The sequence below is a fragment of the Aulonocara stuartgranti genome (assembly GCF_965226115.1).
Source record: "Aulonocara stuartgranti genome assembly, chromosome: 4".
In the NCBI taxonomy this organism is placed as follows: Eukaryota; Metazoa; Chordata; class Actinopteri; order Cichliformes; family Cichlidae; genus Aulonocara; species Aulonocara stuartgranti.
The window spans coordinates 22,304,491-22,325,240 of NC_138942.1; the positions used below are offsets into that span (position 1 = coordinate 22,304,491).

Genomic DNA, 20,750 nt, shown 5'->3' on the forward strand with positions numbered 1-20,750 from the left:
TAAAATTCAACCGAACTGAACTGAGGAGAAAGCACAGTGACATGTTTCTGCTCACCATCAGAGTCACTAAAATCACCTCTGTTTCCAAGTCCGTTTCTCGATTTGATCTTCAGTAGTTTGTCTCGACCATGTTTACATGACTAAATGCACTGAGTTGCAGCACACGATGAGCCCAAGTGCTCATGCTAACTAATGTACACTGACCCTTTTTAAGTAAAATAAACACAAACATTATGTGGTGCCACACTTATACCAAATCATTGTTTAAAATAACAATTTGACAGATATAATTTTTTAAAGTTTTATAAATATTTATTTTTTGCTCTACATTTACCATTGAAGATCTGTCTATTGAATAAATATCCATTTTATCTGCCAACTGGTTGATAACAACCAGCATGGCTGATATCAATGATAACAATGCTGGTCTCATACAAACGTGCGTCCCGTACATAAATATTTTACCCTTCAACTTTCATCCAGTTTTTTTAAGGTATTTAAAGCACAGAGGAAATGTTGTCTTTAACATAATTGGGAACACAAATATATACTAACAAGCACTTTTTTTATACTGAGTAAACACACACAGAGTCGCACACACTGTCCTGCTGATCGACCTGAGCCAATAGCGTGATTAGCCTATTACATCTGATGGAATTGAGTTTGCTTTTCTGTAATGAAAGAGGGATGGACCAGAGCATGAAGAGCGAGGATGAGGGTGTGCAGGAGAATAGATATCGAAAGAAGCTGGAAGGAAATCCGAGGAAACGGAGGAGGACACTCGGATCAAGAGAGAGGTGAAAGGTTAAGAGGACAGATAGAAGGTGGATAACGTAGTGAGATAATGGTGGCAGCTGGAGAAAGGGGTGAAGGTTAAAGTTGAGGAAAAGGGGAGAGAGGAATAGAGATACAGCAAGATTTTGGGCCAGGGGGTAGAGGAAGAGAAAAAAGGGGGGAGGGTTAACCTTGTTTTCAGCAGGGGAGTGGGGGTTAATACTCCTGCACTCCTGCGATATTACATTTTCTGTAACATCAGCATGAATTTATGTCATGTCAGAAAATTAAATAAACTATGTACATTAGAGAAATTAAATGCATAAGGCCTAAAAGAGAAAGAGGGAGAGGACAGGGTTTATAGAAGTCAGACCCAGTAGCACTGACTAATGAGAAGAGGGCAAAGATTACGTTTACGTTGAGAGAAAATAAACAAAGATTTCGTCAGCTTTTATCCTTTTTATGTTTTTGACCCCCTTAAAAAAGATGAAGAAAAAGAACAACTTTTAAAAAGTAGCCCAACAATCAGATGTCTCACTCTAAGTATCCACTTGGTGACATTGGGAAGGAAAAACTCCCTTTTAACAGGAAGAAACCTGGCAGAACCAGGATGGCCATCTTCTGAGACTGGTTGGGAGTGATGGGAGGAATCCAGGTCAGAAAACACACTGTGTTTAGAAGGTGTAGAGATGGATGTTTTTTTGTAAGTGATAAAAAGGGTTCAGATATGAAACTTTTTGTCACTAGTAGTAAATTTTGCATAAAGACAGAGAGATCTTTCACGTGAGATGGAAGTTCGTAGCAGTTTCACAGTGTTGTGACAGCCAGTTTTCTGCACTCTGGTTTGCACAAGCATAGCTGAAGTGTAACCTACTGAGGAGAAGTGCTTTTTAAGCCTGATTTTGGGGCCAAGTCACATTTTCTAAGTGGTTTGACTAGAGATTTTATAAATCACTGTTGAAATTAAAGCCATGGTTTCATATAACTGCCCTAAAGCATTACCAAAATGGGGGCTAAGTGGTGAGACTGGCTTTCTAAAAGGACTTTGATAAAGATTTGAATGCAATTTCTAGTAGGGCTGCTCGATTATGGCAAAAATGATAATCACGATTATTTTCACTGAAATTGAGATCACGATTATTTGACGATATTTATTTAACCCTTTAAGACCTACCATAGAACCAAGTCCACCAGAGCTTATATTATTATTTTTTTTTACATGCTGTAGTGCCATTTGTGGGAGCATTTCAAGTTGCTATACATCAATACAACTGTTATAGCCCATATTTTAATAATATGTATGCATTAAGTCCATAGTAATTACATAAATTGCAAAAAAGTGCAATAAACTACAAAAAAAATTGAAAATCGTTTTTGTTTTGTTTACATATATTTCTACTTGGAGAAATTTAAGAGGTTTATCCCTCAAAACTTTAAATACAATAAAGTTGCAAAAAAATAGTTTCCCACCCCAGGAAATTTATTTTGAGTGTCTTCATAGTTTTATTTTGGAGATACAGCAATTTTTATATACTGCAGGAAAAACAAAAAACAATCCTATGATGCAAATTTGCAAAGAAAACAGCAGGTGCATCATTTCACTGTGGGAAGTGTTACGAACAGCTGATAGGAACGGCAAAGCGTGTTTCTGGAATATTATGTTTTTGTTCCTGCAAGCGCTTTTTATGCAATTTTTGCAAAGCTATATGTGGAACGAAACCGTGACCGAGGACAAGCTGATGGCATCAGATGTAAGTACAACTCCTCCGGTTTCATATGCAAAACAAATTATTGCGCTAGCTTACACGGTTCAGATTCTACAGGGATTTAAAAATAGTTACGCAAAACGGAGCGTGCTGCTCTGACCGGCTTTAAAGGGTTAACAATAACTTTAAAAAAATAATATAAAATAGTGTGCAACACCACTGAAGTTTTTTTTTACCTCTCTTTTCAACCAACGGCAGTCACTCTCCTCTCCAAATAACTTCTGCTTAGCTTTCCGAGCTTCCCTCGGGTCCTCTTAATCAGCGGTCTCCAACCTTTTTTGCGCCACGGACCGGTTTATGCCCGACAATATTTTCACAGACGGCCTTTAAGGTGTCGCGGATAAATGAGGGAGGGGCTAATAATCGGCTCAGTCATTTTTAATGATCGTTGAAAGCCCAGATCGTAATCGTGATTAAAATTCGATTAATTGAGCAGCCCTAATTTCTAGAATACAAGGCAAATCCCCCTGGAATTTTTCCTCTTTTCACTGCTTTTGCTTAAATTTTTTCAACAGAGTTGCACTCCATTAGCCTTCAAAGCACTTTAAGACTCACTTCAGTGTTGCAGACCTGGCTGTGTTTTTCTCCGCCTCGCTCTGTGCGTATGGATGCATAGATTTGCCTTTGTAAGCCATCTGTCTTCATGACGGAGCTAAGTGCTGTGACTGGTCACTGATCTGACCCTTTCACATTTACACTAATTACATTTCATTAAGGTCCCAATTTAGTGGAATGAGGCAAACAAAGCAAAGCAGAGAGTTGAAGTTTATCCATTTGACTGAGAAATTTCACTTGACACGAGAAAGCAACAGCCATCGAGCTTAAGAGGGGAAACCGTGAGGCTCTTTAAACTGTGCCCACCAACTGTGACCAATGTCATCTGCACAGAAACATTTTAAAATATTTTAGATTCCCTTTGCCTTCCTGGCTTACTGCTGCACAAATGAGAGAAAAAAAAAACCCTGCAGAGTGATGTCATTCCATGCCGTAGCATTTTATTTGACTGCTCATTGTTCAAATCAAACTCATGTTCTTGTGTGAATGTGTGGTTGGACAAAGAAAACATTGCCTCACTGTGTAGGAAAGGGAAGTTTAGGAGCTGTAACCAGAGGGGACAGCCTAAATTTGTAGCTTATCGTAGAACAAAGAGCACTAAGCCGTGGAGCAGTGAGGGATAAGTTCTGCTTGTGAGCCGAGAGCTATGGCCCTCTTTAACTCATATGGACAAACGGAGAGCCGAGGGAGGATGGAGGCGAGAAAGAGGGTAGGGGAGATGAAATAAAGGAAGCCATAACTGGGAAAAAGAAGACAAAAGCATCCCAAATATGGTCTTAATCTTTATGCAGATGAATTGCTCCTGAGATGGGAGACAACTGGGCATCTCTATGTCTGTACTGCTTCAGTGATTCTTTACTGAACTGCAACCTCCTTCCTCCCCTCTGTGCTCTCTATGGCTTCCTCTTGTATTCACTGGCTTCAGCCTGACAGCTCAACTGGAGTGTCCTTGATATGTGTGTGTGTTTGTGTGTGTGATCTCTCTTGTGTATTCAAGCTTCTGTGTATCCATGTATGCCTACATGGAGCGTAAGGGTATTGTTGTTTTCTTGTAACAGCAGCAGCTTGTGTCCAAGTGTGTGTGTGTGTGTGTGTGTGTGTGTGTGTGTGTGTGTGTGTGTGTGTGTGTGTGTGTGTGTGTGTGTGTGTGTGTGTGTGTCAAAGCACTGTTGAACATGTAATGCTGTACTGTGTATGCTCTTATGTCCACCGCAAAAAATAGAGAAACAAGCACAGAAAATAATGCAACCTGCAAATCATGAACCAAGCGTGAGTGTAAATGCGTATACAAATACTATGCACTGTTATGTGTGTGAACTTTGTGAATGTGTGTAAGTGTTTTCACAGTCGCTGTAGGTGTGAGACTTTGCTGTGACAGAATGTGGTGCAAATGTAACAGGCTCCTACAAACGTGTAGTACTGCATTGTGATAGCTGTGTCTTGTTTACCTTGGATGGGTTTAATTGTTGCATATTTGTAGAGCAGATGCTTAAAGATGAACAGTGAACCGTACAGGTCGTGAATGTTTTGCCATATATATTTCCTAGGTGTGAGGATAAAATCAGTATATATAGCGTTATTTTGTGTGGCTACATTGCATTAATACAGGGATACGAAATATTGATATCCATCTTTTTCCGCTTTATCCGGGGCCGGGTCACAGGGGCAGCAGCTTAAGCAGAGAAGCCCAGACCTCCCTCTCCCCAGCTACCTCCTCCAGCTTATCCGGGGGAACGCCAAGGCGTTCCCAGGCCAGCCGAGAGATATAATCTCTCCAGCGTGTCCTGGGTCTGCCCCGGGGCCTCCTCCTGGTGGGACATGCCTGGAACACCTCACCCAGGAGGCGTCCAAGAGGCATCCTTGTCAGATGCCCGAACCACCTCAGCTGGCTCCTTTCGATGTGGAGGAGCAGCGGCTCTACTCTGAGCCTCTCCCGGATGGCTGAGCTTCTCACCCTATCTCTAAGGGAGAGGCCAGCCACCCTTCCGAGGCAGCTCATTTCTGCCGCTTGTATCCGCGATCTCGTTCTTTCCGTCACTACCCACAGCTCGTGGCCATAGGTGAGGGTAGGGACGTAGATCGACCGGTAAATTGAGAGCTTCGCTTTTACACTCAGCTCCCTCTTCACCATGACGGACCGGTGCAGCGTCCGCATCACTACAGCCAATCCGTCTGTCGCTCTCGGGCTCCCTTCTCCCATCACTCGCGAACAAGACCCCGAGATACTTGAACTCTTCCACTTGGGGCAGGAACTCATCCCCGACCCGGAGTGGGCACTCCACCCTTTTCCGGCCTCAGATTTGGAGGTGCTGATCCTCATTCCCGCTGCTTCACACTCGGCTGCGAACCGTTCCAGTGCGAGCTGGAGGCCCCCACCCGATGAAGCCAACAGAACCACATCATCTGCAAAGAGCAGAGATGAGATTCTGAGGCCACCGAAGTGAAAGCCCTCCGCCACTTGGCTGCGCCTAGAAATTATGTCCATAAAAATTGTGAACAGAATCAGTGACAAAGGGCAGCCCTGGCGGAGCCCATCACCCACCGGGAACGAGTCCGACTTATTGCCGGCAATGCGAACCAAGCTCTTGCAACGGTTGTACAGGGCTCGAATGGCCCGTAGCAATGGGCCAGACACCCCATACTCCTGCAGCACCTCCCACAGGACACCCTGAGGGACACAGTCGAATGCCTTCTCCAAGTCCACAAAACACATGTAGACTGGTTGGGCAAACTCCCATGCACCCTCAAGTATCCTTGAGAGGATAAAGAGCTGGTCCAGTGTTCCGCGACCAGGACGAAAACCGCGTTGTTCCTCCTGTATCTGAGGTTCGACTTGCGGACAAACTCTCCTTTCCAGCACCCTGGCATAGACTTTCCCGGGGAGGCTGAGGAGTGTGATCCCCCTGTAGTTGGAACACACCCTCCGGTCCCCATTCTTAAAGATGGGGACCAACACCCCGGTCTGCCAGTCCAGGGGTACCGCCCCTGATCTCCACGCAACATTGTAGAGGCGTGTCAACCAGGACAGCCTTACAACATCCAGAGCCTTCAGGAACTCAGGGCAGACCTCATCCACACCAGGGGCCCTGCCACCAAGGAGTTGTTTAACTGTCTCAGTGACCTCGCCCCTGGAAATTGGCGGGTCATCCCCAGACTTTGCTTCCTCCTCAGAAGACGTGTCAGTGGGATTAAGGAGGTCCTCAAAGTATTCCTTCCACCGTCCGACAATTTTCTCAGTTGAAGTCAGCAGCGCTCCGCCAGCACTATACACAGTGCAGGTAGAGCACCGCTTTCCCCTCCTGAGACGCCTGACGGTTTGCCAGAATCTCTTCGGGGCAGTCTGAAAGTCTTTTTCCATGGCCTCTCCGAACTCCTCCCAGACCCGAGTTTTTGCTTCAGCCACTGCCCGAGCCGCATTCTGCTTGGCCTGTCGGTACCTGTCAGCTGCCTCCGAAGTCCCACAGGCTAACCAAGCCCGATAGGACTCCTTCTTCAGCCTGGTGGCTCCCTTCACCTCTGGTGTCCACCATTTGGTTCAGGGATTACCACCACAACAGGCACCAACCACCTTCCGGCCACAGCTCAATGCAGCAGCTTCGGCAATGGAGATGCTGAACATGGTCCATTCGGACTCAATGTCCCCAGTCTCCCTCGGAATGCTGTTGAAGATCTCGCAAACCGGGGCTTCTGCTAGGCGTTCCCAGCACACCCTCACTACGCGTTTAGGTGCACCAGGTCTGTCCAGCGTCCTCCCCCGCCACCTGATCCAACTCACCACCAGGTGGTGATCAGTTGACAGCTCAGCCCCTCTCTTTACCCGAGATTCCAGAACATATGGTCGCAGGTCTGGTGATACGATTACAAAATCGATCATCGACCTGCGGCCTTGTGTATTCAAGCCGCAAGAAATATTGATATTTTCTAAAAATACTTGGGGAATACTACAAACAAGAGGGCTCATCTCATGCACCAAAAGTTAAATGAAATAAACTTACAGTAAATTGGTTTAACAACAAAAAAAAAATCAAAAACAAAAACAAATGTATCTCCTAATTTTTTCCCCCTTACATTTACAAAAATAAATGAGTGCCTGCCTGATGATTGTGGGGTTATTTTTACATTCTGTCACCAGCTGCAACTTGTGGTGACTAAATAGTTGTTCAGACCTTGAGGGTGTTCCACAACTATTCATGACCACTTTTGATTGGAAGGCGATTGGACAGACCGCCTGGCAGAGGCAACCTTTCTGCAAACAGTTGCAGTCTGATTTGGACCAACTGCAGTCACTCTCAGAGAGATTGTCAAAGGTTTCCAATTGCTGTCTAATCTATAAATGCAGACAGATTGCCAACATGTTGCCATCAGTCTGAATGAGTCTTTGGTTGTATTCTGGTTATATTCCTATAGAACTTGATGTTTGCTAAGTCCAAATGCACTGTAATAGTTAATGTCAATTTCTACTAAATGTGAATGTCTATCTATGTAGACAACAACAAATATTTTCAATGGTTTATGATAGTTATATTCTGCATTATCAGAAACAGATTGCATATAATTGCCAGCTTCACCCCATTCAATTGCAGACTGATAGCAGACTGGTTGCAAACTTACTCTGTCTTGTGCAACATTTATGGCATAAGAAACAGTGTTGGTATCATTTTGTAACAAAAATTAAGTGCGATACATTTATCTTATTGGATAAAAAAGATAACAGATAATAATTTGCAGTTACTGAATCAGTCAGTATATCGGAAACTGTTACAAATCGCAATAATATCATATTGTGTGTGAAGTATTGTGTTAGTATCATATCGTGGGGTGTCTGGTGTTTCCCATCTCTAATACTTACGTTCTTATTTGTCTAAAACTGTCACGGTCCGGGGCAGCGGCCGTGTGGAGAGTGGAAGGAGGACTCAAAGCGCAGCACTCATTCAGGTGTGAGGGTGATTTATTGATAATAACAAACATAAAGAGGAGATGGCAAAACAGAACTACGGATGAACTAAACTGGGTGAAACTACACAAAGGAGTGGCAAACCTGAACACGAAGGGAGAACAGCAGGGAGAGCACGCAGAGGATTTCACAGGGTAGATGCAGAGTACGCAGGGTAACACAGAGGATGAACACAGGTAGGAACACAGACGACGCGACGAGGAGCAGAGGAAATCACACGCTATAAATACACAAAGAGACACTGGGAAATCACACACAGATGGGGGAAACAGCTGGACCTGATTAACCTGACGAGACAGGGGAACACTAACACCAGGGACCAACAGAGGGAGCACAAACCCAGAACCCAGTGTCTAAAATCCCAAACACAAACCATCCCAAAACAGCCATGAATAATAATGAAAGTAATAACAATAAGTACATAAACATAAAGTCACTGAGTCATGGTCGCAGGACCATGACAAAAACTCCTTTACAAAATGTACACAGCTTTAGTTTGACATTCATTTTGGTTTTTAAGAATATAGTATATGAATTCTGTCTTGCCATTTAGGAAGAGCTTTAATGGCTCAAGTAGACGTACAATCCATTATATGGTGCCCACCAAGTAATGTGGTTATGCTTGAGGGTGGATAATAGAGAGTAGAGACATAAAGGCGGCAGCTGAGGTGGAGAACTGGTGAGAATCAACGATCGGGAAAAAGGAAGAAAGCAATAAAAGTTTTTTCAAGAGGAGGCTGGATTTAGAAAAAAACTCATATAGAGTTAACCTTATTTCCAGCAGTGGGTCGAGGTTAATACTCCTGCACTGTTGTAGGATAAACACAGTTTAAGGCCCCATTGTGTGTTTTATTATTGATTTCACCTGTAAAGCCTTATTAATTAGCACCAATCGTATTCATTGCTTTTCTAATGGTGGACAAGAGACTCTATTTTAAAAACCTGTTGAGATTTCTTTAGGTGTTTTGCTGTCACACCTGGGATTTTTTTTAACATCATTGTTATTAGAGATGCTTTGGTTGCTTTTCTTGATTTTTGGATCTCTACGATGTTTCTTCTAAGGTCCTGCACCTTTATTTGAGAGAAATAAGTTTTGAGATTAATCTTGTGTTTAACCATGGTTTAACGGACAACTTCATTCAACTGTTCGTTAATGCAAATATCTAATCAGCCAAACACATGGGAACAACTCAGTGCATTTACGCTCGTAAAGAATGATGTCCAAATTAAGCAGAAGGGGGAAGAGAAGTGATTTAAGTGACTGTGATCGTGTCATGGTTGCTGGTGGCAGATGGGGTGCTGAGTATTTCAGAAATTGCTGATCGACTGGGATTTTCCCACGGAACCATCTCTAGGGTTTACAGTGAATGTTCAGAAAGAGAGAAAAAGAAAACCAGTAAGCAGTAGTTCTCTGGGTGAAAATGCCTTGTTGGTGTCAGAGGTCAGATTGCCTTGAGCTGATAGGAAGGCAACAGTAACTCAAATAACCAAGATTGGAAAAATGTGGCCTGGTCTGATGAGTCTCAATCAACATTCAGGTGGCAGTGTCCCAGTTTGGCAAAAAAAAAAACAACCCATAAAAGCATTGATCCATCCAGCCTTGTGTCAAACGTCAGGCAGTTGATGGTAGCGTTGGCAAAATGGCATATTTTGGCCTTATTTAAACACCACAGCTTCCCTCAGTGTTGTTGCTGGTCATGTCTATTCCTTTGACCACAGTGTAGCGATCATCTGTTGGCTGCTTCAATAATACACCACGTCACCAAGCTCAAATCATCTCGAACTGGTTTCTCGACCATGACAATGGGTTCATTGTACTCAAAGGCCTCCACAGTCACCAGATCTCAATCCAATACAGCACCTTTGGGATGTGGCAATCATGGAAAGCTGCAGCAATTGTGTAAACTATCATGTCAATATGGGACAGACTCTGTGCAAGTTTCCAGCAGCTTGTTGAATCTGTGCCATGAAGAAAGAAAAAGGAGGTCCAACCCAGTATGAGGAAGATGTGTGGAATAAAGTATTATAATATCGACCTTCACCCAAAGTGGGTGAGTGTGGGTCATTTTCCCCTGTTATAGGTAATAGAAACAGGTGCCATACTACAATAAACTAGTTCTCAGTCGCAGACTTATGATTAAACCCAGTCCTCCATGTACAGTGTGACACGACATAGCCCTAATGTGATTTGCCCAAAGTGCCACAGCGTGAATTGACCTTAACAAGTGAGACCAAGAGCGCTGTGTGCTTGGCCTGGATTGTAACTACTGAACACAGAATTTAACCTTGCCCGTTGCACCATACAGCTTTTACATTTAAGAATGTGTGTGCTTCTCTATGTGTGCGTATCATGTTTTTGTGCGTGTGTGTGTCTTAGAAGAGAAAGTCAAACAAAATTTTAAAACCACCGGTAAGTTTGCTGTTTTCTGTTTACTGCAGTTCACTGTCTATCCCTACTCTGCTTTGCGGCAAGAGCCTGGCTTAGCTTTAAAGGCTTGCACATTAGTCCTTGTGTGTGTCTGTGCCTGCATATGTGTGCGCGTGTGTGTTTGTGGTGGATGGGTTGGGGGGATAAGACAGAAGGGGACTCTGGAGGTGTTGACTGTGGAAATTAAAGAGGAATTAGAGAAAGCAGAGCACAAGGAGGAACAGAGGAGAACATGGGAGAGAGAGCGCGAGAAAGAAGAAGAAGGAGAGAGAGCTTTTCTGAATATTCAAATCTTTCCTTTTAATTCAGCTGCAGATTACTGAATCTTTCATCTGTCAAGGAAGGATCGACCTTACACTGCTTGACTTAGTGTGTGTGTGTTTAAACTGTGCATTGCAACAGACTGACCCAAGGCATTTTCCAGTGTGATTGAAGATGTTTTTTTGGTTTGTAGCGATACCTGCAACAGCATGCTATTAACATTTTTTTTTATTACTACTCCCCCAAGGGAGCCACTTGTTTAACACTGTTTTACACTGATGTAATTGCTAAATAAGATTCCAGTACATTTGTAGATCGGGTGCACAACACAAAGCTATAACGCCACCGCCTGTGAGTATTCCCCTCTTTTTTAGATACTTTGGACTCCTTCTCATTTAAAAAAAAATCTTCAGAGAATAAGCTGCTGCAGGGTTTGCATTCTTTCAGACTCCCACAGTTGTAATGTTTCTGTTAGCTAGAATATCTAGCAGTTGCATACCATGGGAACAAGAGCTCAATGCGCTGGCAGAAACCATGTTTTCTAGAAATAAAGCAGTGCAGTTTCTCTGTGTTTTTCTATGTGTAATGCCTCTTATAAATGTAATCAAATCATTGGAAACCAAAATGCTGGTGCAGCTATTAAATGCATTAAAATATTTCTTAATCTTTAATCCTTGCACTACCTGCACTCCTGCATGGATGCTATAGTAGGGAAAACAGTGTTTGGAGACTGAGGACAACCCAAGTGACTCCACATATGGCCAATAATATAGTTGGTGTTTAAAACGACTTTGAAGACAAGGACCAGGTCTGCAGCCACATCATAATGGCAATATAAAATGCCATTAAGACAGTCAGACTGCTTTCACTTTGCAATTTAATGGGGTCAAGTTCGCAATGACATCCAATTTGTTTGTGATAATATGGCAATTGACTGTGATAAATTGGCAAAAGTAGCAAATTTGTTGCCATCTAGATTATATATCCAGTCAGAATAAGCTGGATAAGTCTTTAACCACATAACCTAGTGCTAACCCTCAAGCACACCTTTGAGCACCTTTGAGGTCTAACTTTTACCAACATTATCCCTGTGATTTTATAAAACTCCACCTGGTTTCACAAGGACAACAGCAAATGTTTTCATTTAATCCAATTTATTTTGTTGTCTTGTGGTTTCTGGTGACAGATCATGAGTAACTTGCTCAGGTTGTTTAGGTTAGAGGTTCTAGAGACAGCTGTAATCTATTATGTGCCAGTTCTGCTAAGCTACATTTGTGCCTGCGCAATCCTACACTCATATGTTCAGTGAGCGTATCCTTATAGTTGTCCTATTTTCAGAACACTAACTTAATAAATGCCTGCTGCAAAAACACTGGCTCCACTCTCCCTGAAAAGGCACAGCATTGGTTTTAAGTAAATACAAACAACATTTTACCATTTATGCTTTAATTGATCTGCACAATTAAGCAGACTCATGTCTTTTAGCTTTCCTCATACTGAGTACTCACCGTCACTAGGGAGAATAAATATGCTGGGCATTTTGGCAGAGCTCACTGCGCATTTGTAAGGTTTAAGCGTAGGTGAGTATTGGTATCTGAGGCTCAGGAAATCCTGGTGGGAACAGCATAATCTTGATGATGTGTTGGAAGAAGCAAAGCATAGTCTATTGAATACACGTAACAGTGCCACAGATGGCTAATTGTAATGTTTTTGCTGGTAGGATATTTTAGCTCCTTGTCCAAAAATGTCACATGTAATTGGCATAAATAATTGAAATTGCCTCTTTGATAATGTACTACATCTACAGCTTAGTTGTCTAAAGGAAATTCCTCTTAAACTGATAGGATGCAGGAATTGTAATGTAAATCAAAATACACTGCAGTTATTCACCATCTTGCAGGGAATATTTCTAAATCAATGGAAGAAAAACACAAAATAATGAATATGGAGGATGCATTTGAGAAACATGGATTTTATCTTGGTGAGAAATTAAAAATACAACATGAAAACCACACTTCTGTTGACTTTTTTTTGCTTGTCTGTGCATGTGACCATGTACACACCTGTTGAAATGTGTAAGATTCATATATGAAAGTGTTTAGGTAAATAGGAAAATGTATGGATAAAGAAACAAGACTCATTTTTTTAAATTACAAGTATACTGATACAGAAGTTAGCTATTTGCTAATATATATGTTTTGAAGTTACAGTATAATGGCCAATAAATGAGAATTTATAAAAGAAAGAAGAGAAAGGAGAAACACCCTTCAGGCATTCTGTGAGGGTTGATGTTGCATAGTTTGACAAACAGGGGGATTCGGCAACTTCCTGGGTTTGGAGCACTACAAACTACAACGGCTAATCTGAGCAGACTTGGGTACAGTTCAGTGACGCAATCATGTCTTGCTATCAAGCCGTGAATTACATATTATCTAAGTAGGGACTTAAAACAGGGTTGCTGCCTCTCTCCCCTTCTGTTCATTCTGTACACAAATGAGTGTCGCAGCAATTTCACAAACAGACACATCCTGAAGTTTGCTGATGACACAGTAATCGACGAGTCAGGCCATGGACAGGTTGTAGATGATTTTGTGAATTGGTGTGATGAGTCCTTCCTCTCACTTAATGTGTCAAAAACTAAAGACATGATTATTGATTTTAGGAAGTCCTCTTATAGCTCATCACCCACTATCATTAAAACTGCCGATATTGGGATCGTTGAGAGTTATAAATATCTAGGTGTGGTACTTGACCATAAACTGTGTTTTGAATCTCATGCTGATGCCACTACTAAAAAAGTTCAACAAAGACTGTTCTTTTTAAGGAAAATGAGATCTTTTAATGTCTCATCTGAGATGTTGTCCTTGTTTTATAGAAGTTTTATCGAATCTGTGATGTCTTTTTGTATCGCTGCCTGGTTTGGTAACCTGACGGTGAAGAATAAGAATCGGTTGGGACTTCTGGTAAAAACTGCTAGCAAAATTTCAGGGCGCTGGCAAGATGGACTTTTGGCCATTTACAATAGAAATGTGCTTAGAAAGGCTCATTCTATTATTAATTGTGTGAACCATCCACTTCATCCACTCTTTTATCCCTACTGCGTCTTGTCTCCTAAATGGCAAATAATTGTCCTTGAATTTTCTATCATTATTATTGTTATTATTGTTTTATAGTATTGTTCTGCTTGTTCTTATCCTCCTGCTGCTAAACTAAATTCCCCTTGTGGGACAATAAAGAAATTGAATTGAATTGAATTGAAACAAAAACTATCCGCAGATTTATTAAATCTTTAAATCACAAAATGTTAGTAGGGGTAACAGTCTTAAGAGTTCTGTATTGGTGGGCTGTCATTTTTGAAGATATTTGGAAAAGGAAAAGATCTTTAACTTACAATATAAAGTGCATTACGCTGTATAAATGACATTTAATTCAATCAAATTGAAATGGTGGCACATTTGTGAAGTGGTGTGTGTACCTTTGTTAGCTTCTCTAAAATGGGTGAAGGTAACCCTAGGATCTATGTTTGCAATTCAATTCTTTTGACCAAAACATGCACATGCTCACAAAATTAGCATATGAGAATGTGAAAAAAACCTAAACGAATTGTGTTCCAGCACAAATTAAATCCAGGATATGTTCCTATCGTGGTAATAGGCTGCAGTTGCATCTCAAACAACCTCAGGACAGAAAAAACTATTTGAGGTCAAACTTGTTTGCTGATACAAACTTCTGTCTTCTGGCCTCCGATCACAGCATTAAGTCCCAAGTGTATCTGTGTTTGTGCATTTGTGTGTGGAAAACACGCATAATGTCATTAGCATATAATATTTGTATCCCTACGTTTGCGTGCGCTTCATAAGACTGTCCGTGAGTAATGTGGAAGACAATAGTCACCATTTGTTTTCCGCTTTAACTCCTTCTCTAATTAGAACAGTACTTCACCTTGGGAATACTTCTGCACTGCAGTTCAGTGCGCACACCAGATCACTGAGTGTACAATGTGCCTGAGAAAATGTGTGGGATGTGTGTTTGGGGTAAAAGCCAACCAAAGTAGAAAAACAGCAGCATCAGGGCCTCTGATTTAGGTTTCCTTCTAATCACGGTCACGTCATTTTTCCTCCTTAATGTATTTTGCATCCCGGTCTTTCTCCCTCTCTCCCTTTTTCTTGCTTAATATCTCCTCCATTGGGTATAATTTTTTTTCCCCATTTAGATGATGAGACATCTTCTAAAATGAACAACCCCACTGTGATGTAGTGTTCGTATATACATTTAAGACTTTGCTTTTGTTTTTGTAAACCGTTTGATTTATGAAGAAAATCATACTTCCACATGTTGTCAGTGCTCATTGGATGTGCTCACTGCTGTTTGTTCTTACAGTGGTTATTACTTTGTTGTGAATTGATATATATTCCACATGCTTTTTGTGTGATCGGATAAAAATGAAAAACCGAATGAGAGAAATTATTCGATTTTGACAGACGCCTTCAGATTTAACTTTTTTTTTCCTTCCAGAAATGCAGATCCAGTTTTAATTGCCATCTGTGTTGATGCACTCAAAGCACATCAAAGACAGAAACTCCATTTTATGTCTGTTCTTGAATAGCAGTTCAATATGGCATTATGTGTTAATAATTTATGCTACACCACATAGACAAAAATTCAAGGACAAAAAAATCCACAGTCATCAGACCACTTAAAATTTATTGCTTTGTCCTAAATAGATAATCTCACTCGCCACCAAAACAGGATAAAAGAATAGGACCAGCAAAAGGAAAGATTACTCATTAGTGTAAAATCAGGTCAGAGTTGATGTCTGAGACAAAGCAGGACAAAGGTTTTCAAATAGCAAACCTTTAGACTCACAAATAGAGAAATAGATGCTACTATATCACACTCACAAAGGTATATCTGTGTTTTGTGTACCGATGTTACGATACCAGAAATTTAATCATTAGTACCAGTACATGTAGAATTGCATGATGATGATTGCTGAGTAGCCTAATAACCTTACATTACTTACATTATGTTAGCTACATCGGCGGTCCCTACCCTTTTTGCACCATGGACCGGTTCATGTCTGACAATATTTTCACTGAAAGGCCGTTAAGGTGTCGCGGATAAATACAACAAAATAAAACCAGCACCAGTACCAAAATAAGGACGATTTATTCATAACACACAGGAAGACACCCAGGGAAACCAAGTTACTGATAAAAACAATAACAAAAATAATGATAAAAACCATGAAAACCATCAATTTCAAACCCAAGCCTCGGTACCAAACGAGACACGGACCAGTACCAGTCCATGGCCCGGGTGTTGGGGACCGATGAGCTACCTTACATTTATATAACGTTCGCAATTGCAAACTCTTTAGCCTATGGAACATAGCTAATTTTGCAACAGCTGCTGCACAGTTTTTTTCCTTTTCTTAAGTTTGTCTTATTTCTTGAGCATGTAATGATAGACAAGAGCACTATAGATGTATGCTTCCCCCCGACTTAAGGAAAAACTGCCGACTTGGCTCCTACGATTTAGGTCATAAACTAATCAAGAAAGTGTTAAGTTGTGTCATAGATTAAAAGAGCTGCATGGTCATTTTCCCATAGGCTTCTATTCCATTGGACTTTTCATAAAAAAAGATGTTGCCCTGTGATGGCCATTATCAATAATACGGGTTTTAGGCACTTTACAGTAAGTTGCTTTGACTATATACAGCCTGTGTTTTTGCATGCTTTTGAATTCACACAACATATGTTTTGACCTTAACTTGCTCTTGCACGTGGTTTGAGCACGTGTCCATGTTGGTGATCCTGCTCAACTGTGTGACTCTGGGGATGTATCGGCCCTGTGAGGACGTTACCTGCCAGTCAGAGTGGTGTCGCATCTTACAGGTAAGTGCTGCACTCCCACACTGTCAGCTGGGCCTGCTACACAGTATGCAGTAATGTCAGCAGCTGATTGGTTGTTGATTAACTTACTGACATGTTCAAGAGCTTTTTCAACAGAAGCACCATTCACTACAAAGACAAGAACCATATTTTTTACTTTTATTTTAACTAAGCTACTTCAATTAGTGTTTTAAATTATTACACATATGCAACCACAATGCATAAAAACACTCATGAAAAAAGTTAATTATTCATTTTCCTCTTTTCACACCCATTTATTTCTATAAGCTTTCACTGTAGTGCGATGCTGATTCCTGACACACTGAGATCTTCTCATTATATTCGAAGAGAGACATTCTTTTTGCTGTAAAATGTCTAATTAATTGAGACACAACCATAAACATGGTACGCCCGAGTTATTCCCTGCTGGGATAAAACTAACTAACTGATAAAAGCAGTCTTTGTCAGAAAACCTCCTCTAGCATTTCCACTTTTCTTGGTTCAGAACGCGACTGTTTTGATAAGAAGACTTAAAAAGGATCGTTCGCTTTGCAAGGATTCCACTTCCTCTTCTTTTTATTGTTGTCAAAGCTTATTTTTGTCTGTGTTCTTGTCACTTTATCCTTTGCGACCAGGTGTTGGATGACTGCATCTTCGCTTTCTTTGCGGTGGAAATGGTTATCAAGATGGTGGCCCTGGGAATTTTTGGCTCCAAGTGTTACTTTGATGACAAGTGGAATCAGCTTGACTTTGTCATTGTCATGGCAGGGTTGGTATCCCACTGTGCCTTTTGCTCATCTCCACTAATTGCTCAATTATCTCTATCACCAGCAGCTTAAATATTAACAGTCTGCTTAGAATAAAAGAAAAAAGAAAAAGCACTTTATTTCTTCCTCCTATACTATATAAATAGGGCTCTTTACACCTCACACATTCAAGTTGTAGGTCATTCGGTGGTTCACCACGCCCAATTTGAAATCCATGGCGACTGATCCCATGACTTTGACACACACTTCCCTTGTGCTTATTTTACATTGAATAACTATTTAAATAAACTTTCGTTTTGCTCCACCTACATATGCATAAGATTTATGTCGCATTAATGAAGGGTAGGAAGAAATAGGGATGCAGAAATAAATACTGAAGCAATATAATGTTCAACATATGCAATAAAATATATATCTATGTAAGTTTCTGTCAGCTTGTCTGTCAGTTGGAGCAATGTTTCTCTATTATTCGTTAGCCAGTCTGTTATGAGGCACATTCTCCACATAATTGCAGAGAAAAATGTAAACATGTTTAGGACCATCATTATAGCCTTCTGTCTGCTCGTTGTCACACTCATTATGTTTGCATGCTGTATCACAGACTATACAGAAGAAAAAGTGCTTCTGACTTTATGCAATTAAATGGCAAATGCACAGTAATTATGTGGGTCGCTTCAATTACAACCTTTATTAGATTATTAGTGTTTCATTTCATTTTCTTGTTGTTGCTGTTTTGTGTAGACATAAATGTGTGTGTGGTCACCATTTCGTTTTTATAACGTCTATGAAGTAAAACCTTCTCCACCTCTCTCTCTCTCTCTCTCTGCGACCATGTCTTCAGGATGTTGGAGTATTCCCTGGATGGCCACAATGCCAGTCTGTCAGCTATCCGTACCGTCCGAGTACTCAGGCCACTGCGGGCTATCAACAGAGTACCAAGTATGCCAGTTTCTTAGTTGTGGTTTGGCTCATATTTTCCCATATATGCAGGGTTTTTACAGCATTTCCCCAATGATTAATGTAAAGCTGTATATTTCTATCTGCCTGGTGTTACTCACTTTGAACTAAGGAAGACAGAGCAGTGTTTTGCTGTGTTTATTCTCAGCACTGCGTGGTAAATTGACCGATGATCAAGACTTTGGTTTTCATCTCACTTTGTGCCAGCCAGCGGGATCTTGCACATAGTTTGTCAATTTCCTAAAAGCTCTGTGACAGAAATAACCATGAATCTACAGCTAAAGGGGATCACTACACAATGGTGTCATAACAACTTACAAGGTTATTAACCAGCATACATTAGGCAAGCAGCCAAGGTCTTTTTCCGGACTCAGCTGCCAGTATTGGTAGCCTTTAAATATATATGTATTTATGTAAGGTTGTTTTTTTCTCATTTTCATGTATATTATAGATTTATTGCACATAAAGTGAAATATCCATGTCTCTTGGCTTAATTTAGCACACCCAACCATATGGTGGTGGTTGGTCCACTGTATTTACTCAGTTCCAAATTCAACCCAGCTGTTTACCAGGAGATTTTAAACCACTTTGTGCTGTCACAAGCTTTATGGAGATGCAGATTTCCTTTTCCAGCAGGACCTAGCACCTGCCCACAGCGCCAAAACTACTACTACCTTTGCTGACAGGTTATTACTGTTTTTGACTGGCCAGCCAACTCACCTGACCTGCACCTCACAGAGAATCTGTGGGTTTTGTCAAGAGGAAGATAAGAAGCACAGATCCAAAACTACAGGCGAGCCAAAGGCTGCTATCAAAGCAGCCTGGGCTTCATTAACGCCTCAGCAGTGCTACAGGCTGATTGCGTCCATCCCATGCCATGCTGATGCAGTCATTTGTGGTAACAGATCCCCACCTACGTCACTTTATAGACATTTCTGCATGTTGAAGAATTGAAGATACTTGAGTTGTGTGTGTTTAAGTTTTCTTTGGGGAATTTAAATGATGATGACCTCACATTCATGAGTGACACTGGGGGCTGCACTGTTGCTAACTCATACACTGTCACATAGCATGGAAGACACAGTGGGTCAACACATTAACATTATCACCAAGCTAACAGTAGTTCTGGGAAAAACTTAAAGCTGTGCACAAGGTGAAATAAAACTTATTATTACTGCAACAAGTGTTCAGTTGCTCCCTAAAGGTGGGTTGGTAGATGGAGGCAGATAGAGAGAGGACAGAGGGAGAGAATGTCAGTGAAGACCCAGCTAGCGTAGAGATAGAAATTCAAGGTCAGTGATCTTGAGTTTTCTTGCCCCAAGACACAAACATACCTGAAAGGCGATGTTCATATGCTCACAGGTACACACAACACTGGGCCTCTTCTGTTTTTCTTTTTTTCTTTCACCGTAAATATAGTGTCTGTAAGAACGAGCCACGTAGATAAGGCTAACACAGCTTTTCCTCCTCTGTTCTTCTTTCTCTAATCAGTCTGTCTTTCTGTTTTTCTTTCTGCCTAAGAGGATGGGAAATATTCATTGAACTACAAATGTTAACTGTGTCTTTTGTGCTGTAGCTTAGAAACAGTGAGCACCGCACTCTGATTATTTCATGTTCTCAAGGTTGATACGTGCAGGGGGCTTTTGCAAAATCTCTGCCAACTGCCTTGTGCACTCCCAGTCACATACTTTTACCGTCAAGTGAATGCGTTAGCGCAAGCCTGTTATGGTGCTGGAAACAATTACATTTACCCTGTGTGAAATGATCGCAAATTCTTCAGCCATCTGTCTAGTTTTGACTGCATGACTGGGTTTAGAAAAGCACTAGCCTTCCTCAGTTTCTTACTAGGTCAGTTTCTTGTTATGAGCAAAAAAAAAAAAAAGGTAAGTGAATGCCCATGAATGAAAAGCACAAGCTGACAGCAATGATAACGAAATCTCCAAGGGCATCTTTAGAAACATGGGTGATTTCTCTGGTGGTTCAAGCCAGTCTCTTGTCATCACAACTTGACAGCGAAAACTGTTGTGGGTGACAGTAGTTCTGGCTTTTAAAAATACAATTTTTGTATTTTTTATATTTTGATTCCAAGGATTCCAAGAAAGCAGACTTCCTTGGTCTTGAGTTATAGTTTCCCCCATAATTTCTGAAGGGAAGTTTAAGTTTTTCTTTTGAAATTGGCTCCTTTATCACTCATTTTCAGTCCAGTTCTTTTACCCAAACCTTTTTTACTGGGATGCGTTTTTTTTTTTTTTTTGTTAAGCCACTAAACACTGACCTATGAAAAATTCAAGTAAAAGTAGTATAAAAAAGACCCTTAACTGAAGGCATGAAACAGTAATGCATTGTAGCATAACTCAGCAAACCTAGCACATAACCAATTTTAAATTGTAGCCG

General features: G+C 41.1%; 2 protein-coding genes across 3 annotated transcripts in view; one reads left to right on the forward strand and one right to left on the reverse strand.

Moving 5' to 3' along the window:
* The window catches only part of LOC309704410 (uncharacterized protein), a 342,365-nt gene that overhangs the window by 240,450 nt on the left and 81,165 nt on the right, over nt 1-20,750 (reverse strand). The window lies entirely within an intron of this gene.
* The window catches only part of cacna1ha (calcium channel, voltage-dependent, T type, alpha 1H subunit a), a 68,585-nt gene continuing 64,340 nt past the window's right edge, over nt 16,506-20,750 (forward strand). Inside the window, exons 1-3 of one of the 2 annotated variants that reach the window (XM_082529529.1) lie at nt 16,506-16,635; nt 17,268-17,401; nt 18,241-18,338. In XM_082529529.1, coding sequence (XP_082385655.1) covers nt 16,543-16,635; nt 17,268-17,401; nt 18,241-18,338 — 325 coding nt within the window. In that variant the 5' untranslated portion in view covers nt 16,506-16,542. The remainder of the gene's footprint in view (nt 16,636-17,267; nt 17,402-18,240; nt 18,339-20,750) is intronic. The other variant, XM_082529528.1, reaches the window with a different exon arrangement.